Genomic DNA, 6,000 nt, shown 5'->3' with positions numbered 1-6,000 from the left:
GAAAGTTCTTAAATGTAGTTAACTTCCTATTAGGGAAATTTTTACTATGTAAGAAATATTTTTAAGGCACCTTATTTAAATTTACTTTCAAACATTATCATTTAGAACAAAAAGTGAACAGTATTTTACAGATAAAGTCATATACAATTTAAGTTTCTTTTCTCCAGAAGTTTCTTAACCAGGTAAAGACTCTCTCACACTGGTGGTTACTTTGCAGTAATATGAATTCAGGGTCCTGTGCAGAAAACAACAGTATTACTTAACAGAACTGGTCAAAGACCGTTATCACTTGCCAACGTGGCTCTATCTGAAAGCCTCAGAATACGTAACCTCATACTTAACCTCAACTTTTCAGAACCTGTTCGGTTATTCTCTTTCCTCTGTCCTATCTTTTCTATTCTTTGTTTTTCCCCTCTGTTCTCTGAAGGAAGTAGGGGGTGGTGGTGGCTAATATACCTTCAATAATAAATTAATAGCTACATTAACTGAAAAAACCATGAAATCACAGGTTCCTAGTGGTATTTTAAATAAAGATACTTTCAACTTTATTATTATTGTTATTATTTTTGAAGATTTTGTTTTTAAAGTAATCTCCATAACCAATGGGGTGGGGGGGGGGACCTGGAACTCACAACCCTGAGAGCAAGAGTCACATGCTTTTCCAACTAAGCTACCCAGGTGCACCAATACTTGTGACTTCAAAAAATAAAACTACACATCTGGGGTAAGGCAAAAGTCCTTTTAGTACTTTCCAAGTCAAAACTGAATCTCAAAAAAATATTTTACTGAGAAGTGAATGTTTCCATACATTTCAAAAAATGAGATGAAGATTACAATCTACTAAAATATGGAAAATACCAATTCTACTTAATTATAACTTTACACAAAATATTAATTCTTTACATTAGTCCCATTACTTCACACTAGGTGGCTACAAGCACAAGTTACATATAAATTTTAAAATGTGCTTTAATGTAGAACTTTCTTAGTGACACACAATTAATGACTGACTTGCTATCTATTAAATAATCTAAGCGACTGGGGCGCCTGGGTGGCGCAGTCGGTTGGGCGTCCGACTTCAGCCAGGTCACCATCTCGCGGTCCGGGAGTTCGAGCCCCGCATCAGGCTCTGGGCTGATGGCTCGGAGCCTGGAGCCTGTTTCCGATTCTGTGTCTCCCTCTCTCTCTGCCCCTCCCCCATTCATGCTCTGTCTCTCTCTGTCCCAAAAATAAATAAAAACGTTGAAAAAAAAATTTAAAAAAAATAATCTAAGCGACTCAACATCTGAAGAAATTTTATTTATTTATTTATTTATTTATTTATTTATTTATTTATTTATTTATTTTTCATGTTGATTTATTGTGGAGAGTGAGAGAAAGAGAGAGCATGAGTGGGGGAGGAACAGAGAGAGAGAGGGAGACACAGAATCTGAAGCAGGCTCCAGGCTTTGAGCTGTCAGCACAGAGCCGACGCGGGGCTTGAACTCACAGACTGCGAGATCATGACCTGAGCTGAAGTCAGACACTTAACTGACTGAGCCACCCAAGCGCTCCTTAAGAAATTTTAGACAGAGGATACCTAAAAACTGCCAGTTTCAGGGTCATTAGCTGGAATTATTTTCACCTTTGAAACTTATAGTAAACAAAACAGTGAAGGTAGTTCAAAAATTTTTACTTTCTATATTACTTAACTTTAACCTCAATTAGAAAAAAATTAAAATCCAATATCAGTATTCAAATTTCAAATGTTATGTACTAAGTTTACTGAAGCCCTTTAACTGAGTTCATCTAAGTTTTACATTGCTTCTTATAAGGGATATCCATGAGTAAATGCGAGAAAGGAAACCAATAATCTATTATTTCATTTAGGATTTGATTTCATTGTGTTTAGTACTAACAGAATAAAAACACTGAATTAAAAACTTGATGTCAGGTTTTTGAGGTGCTACAACTGCTATAAAACTGACTGTGGTGGGGGCGCCTGGGTGGCTTGGTGGGTTAAGCGTCCGACTTCGGCTCAGGTCACGATCTCACGGTCTGTGAGTTCGAGCCCCGCGTCGGGCTCTGTGCTGACAGCTCAGAGCCTGGAGAGTGTTTCAGATTCTGTGTCTCCCTCTCTCTCTGCTCCTCCCCTGTTCATGCTCTGTCTCCCTCTGTCTCAAAAATAAATTAAAAAAACGTTAAAAAAAAAATTAAAACTGACTGTGGTGGTAGGTGCACATATCTGGGAGTATACTAAAATCCAATAAAATATATTTTAAAAGGGCAAACTATAAGGCATGTGAATCATATCTCAATAAGACTTTTTTATAAAGGTAAAATTAAGACACACAGGAGGGGGAAATCTATACAGTTTCACAAAGAAAGTCTTCCTTATTCTTGATTTTTTTTTTTTTTTTTTTTTTTTTGCAGGGGAAAGGCACTGCACCATTAAGAAATTTCTCAGAATAGCAGAATATGGCTGCCCTCAACAGAGTGACTGACAGTCTGTTACATTTTTCAAATTCCTCCTATACACTTTACAATCCCTTTATAGTCAGAAAAAATTGTTACTAAAAAGAAATCATAGTTATAGTTTTCTAGTCTTTTTTTTTGCTGTTTTCTTATCAAGTATGATTTAAACTCATTCTTAGGTCTCAATTCCCAGAATAAGGTTAATTACGGAAAAATACAGAACTCTAATAACCAGAAGACACTTTTAGATAAGAAGTATAAGAAAATGCTTTTCACATTGGATACTTACAAGGTATGACCATAACACCAACACATAACAAAGAACCTTAGGAAATGAATATTTTACATGTGACTATATCACTTTTTACATAATTGTTTGTTAATAATTGCTATTACTTATAAAATCAAAATATTATTTCAGTTTTCTGATCAACGGTAGTCAACCATTCTCATTTTGTGACAAATTTTCCCATACTAACCTGCATGCCTTCAGAACTTCTGAGGAACTGGAATATATGGACACAGACATTGATGGTATAACATAAGGACCAGGTTTTTGGCTAATTATAGGCAGGTCTGTTTTTACAGAGCTCTGTGAGTTCTCTAGCCCTTCTCCATTAAGTGTATTTGACCTGTGAGGACTGTTAAGGCTGGGAACAATGTGTGTAGTTGTCTGTTCAATGGATTTTGGAGAAGGAGTTGCAGTAGAAATGACTGAAGAGGGTGACGAGGCAACAGAATGATTATTCTTTGTATCAACGCTGGGGTGAAAATTATTAACTTTGTCACAGGCTCCAGTCCCCTCACTGTCACTGGCTTTTCCAATCAACAAGGCAGACATCTGAGGATTATCTGAAATTTGTACATTTGGTGATAGGGAATCTCCATGGTTAGGATTGCAAACAGGTTCTGCCATCAACTGCTGAACATGATTAGAAAGTCCTTTGACACCAGCACAGCCATTAGGTGTGTCTCCAAATTGCCTGCTTGTTTCAGGCACCAAAGATCGATTTCCTGAAGGTTTGCTCTCTTTGGTAAAGGTAATGCCTTGTTGTCCACCTGAGGTAGCAATATGAGAGGAGAGGTGATTGAGAGCAGCTCCCTGTGTTACTGAATTGCTAGGCAGAGTTTGATGTCCAGTCTGTTTCTGAATAGCAGTGCTAGCTGCCTGGAGATACTGGGCAGGCCCAGTGTGAAAAGGAGGTTGTTCATCATGAGATCCTGCCAAATGTGAACTCTGACCTTTGTGAAGCCCCTTGAAAAACAGAAAAGAAATTACCAAAATTTGTTTAAACCTATTATGCAAACTCAGAATATGAATGCAGAATAATAGTGAGGATTATAAATGTTTAAAGAGCCACCAAAAACAATGTGCACTATACTTCAACTCAAACCCTAAAAATTGTTTTAAAAAGTTCCTAAAATCCACTGATTAAATGTAGCTAATATTCTTAGCAAAAATTATGTAACGAGGCTGCATAATTTTACTCTGTTCATTAGTGTGCAACAAGATTTCTTCACATAAAGCTTTAAGAATTTTTAGAGTTCAATTCTGATAGACACATTTTCACGTTAAGAGAAACATATCTGTAAATTTATTACACACAGCCATTGCCAAGTCATAACAGACTAAATAACACAAGTCATTTATCTAAAAAGTATTATAAATTTCATACAGGAAGTATACTTACACAACCATTAAAATTACCAGTGACCCTATAACATAAATTTAGCAGGTATCCTTCATCAAAAATGCAAAACTATTAAATCGATGAAAATATTTCAAGGTATTACTTACATGGAATTCTACGCTCTTAACCTCACCCCTCACAGCCCAAGATGACATTTTAAGCGCAGTGTCCCCACTAATTAAGAATTGAAGACATTTTTCTCCCAAATTGACATCATTAGAATATACGGATAATGTTACAGCATTTTTATAGAATAATTTATTGAAATAAAAAGTTTTAAATCAAACAGGAATTACTTAATGGAATTAAAATACTATAAGCAATGAATTAAATTAATACTACCTGAAATTTCTCTTTAGTATTGTAAACTGCTCTAAAAAGAACTCATTTACCGACAGTAATTTAGCAACACTGATTAAAATAATATGTAATATATAACTTCTTTAGAATTACAAATATAATTATACATTGACATATTGTTAATACAAAACTCTAGATGTAGTTAAAAATCTCAAAACCCTAGAGAAAATCTTACAGTAGCTTCTTTCTGAGTTGGTAATTAATTCAATGTAGTGACAAGGCAAAAGTCTTCTGTTTTCATATGAAATGGAATTAAGTTGTATATACACAAAAGTCAGTTTTAATTAACTAAAATCTGTCAGCATGCTGTTGACGTTAAGTTTTGCCATCTAAGATACCCTAAAAAGAATGTTTTATATAAGAAATATTATTTATATTTAATCTACCTTAATACTGGAAATGCTAAAAATGACACAAATTAAGAGTACAAAAGAACAATACAGTATTAAATAATTAAGCAAAAGAACAATCATGGAGTAATTCAGATAAAATCCTTGTTATACAAAATCAGTTTTCATAAAACAAAAGTAGCAAATATTGTTATTAAAACATTTTTTTTTTAATGTTTATTTTTGAAAGAGAGAGAGACAATGTGAGTAAGGGAGGGGCAGAGACAGAAGGATACACAGAATCTGAAGCAGGCTTCAGTTCTGAGCTGTCAGCACAGAACTGACCGGGCCTCAAACGCAAAAACTATGAGATCATGACCTCAGCCACACACCCCCAAATATTGTAGTCTAATAAAATCAACATTCAAAATATTCCAAAGTAGGCAAATAAAAACTTCATTCACCGTAGTCAAAACTGACCCAGAGACTTCTCTAGCTATAAACCAGAGTATTTTGAATTTATTAATTCCTTCAAAGGAAATCCATGGTATAGTGAAAATAAAGAAGGACTGGAGAACTGACTGCAATTTTCACTGTATTCCTCAACTGAACCCAATAAATAGACAGCTGATAGAAGCCTGAATGACGGTGAACACAAGTTGGCCGTAATACATTAGTTGACCATTAACCTTTTATGTACAAAGGAAAAAACTCTTAGAAAACCAAGTTAAAAATTAAAATTAGAGGTTAAAGACAAGATAATGGCTGCAAACAAAATTCAGAGATTTATCAATGAGCAACTTACTAAGGTAAAAAACAAATTCAGAAAAAACATTAAACACAGTAATTACAATACAGACTTTAAGTGAGTAATGTCCAATGTAAGAAACTGCTGAACATAAACATACAGACCACCAAAATCCATACTTAAAAATGCCAAGGCCAAACACTATATTAATGAAAAACTTTAGGTGACAAATCCAAGGTCAGAAAACCCTAACTAAAACACAAAAAAACTGAACCTAAAACATCATAAAAAACAACAGACATTAATTTCTTTGATGTTTATTTTCCTAAATATGTCTCCCATGGCAAGGGAAACAAAAGCACAAATGAACCACAGGGACTTCATCAAAATAAAAAGCATCTGCCAGTGAATGAAACCA

At 34.6% G+C, this 6,000-nt stretch overlaps 1 protein-coding gene across 5 annotated transcripts in view; it reads right to left on the bottom strand.

Annotated features, from left to right (window-relative positions):
- Nucleotides 1-6,000, bottom strand: part of LOC121024775 (lysine-specific demethylase 6A-like) — a 100,625-nt gene that overhangs the window by 47,893 nt on the left and 46,732 nt on the right. For all 5 annotated transcript variants that reach the window (XM_040467004.1, XM_040467005.1, XM_040467007.1 and 2 more), the window contains one exon: nucleotides 2,934-3,709. In XM_040467004.1, the coding sequence (XP_040322938.1) occupies nucleotides 2,934-3,709 (776 nt within the window). The remainder of the gene's footprint in view (nucleotides 1-2,933; nucleotides 3,710-6,000) is intronic.

The sequence above is a fragment of the Herpailurus yagouaroundi genome, unplaced genomic scaffold, assembly GCF_014898765.1.
Source record: "Herpailurus yagouaroundi ecotype Mexico unplaced genomic scaffold, PumYag 67120, whole genome shotgun sequence".
In the NCBI taxonomy this organism is placed as follows: domain Eukaryota; kingdom Metazoa; phylum Chordata; class Mammalia; order Carnivora; family Felidae; genus Herpailurus; species Herpailurus yagouaroundi.
Note: the sequence above shows the minus strand (reverse complement) of the source record. Positions and strands in the feature narration are given on the sequence as shown.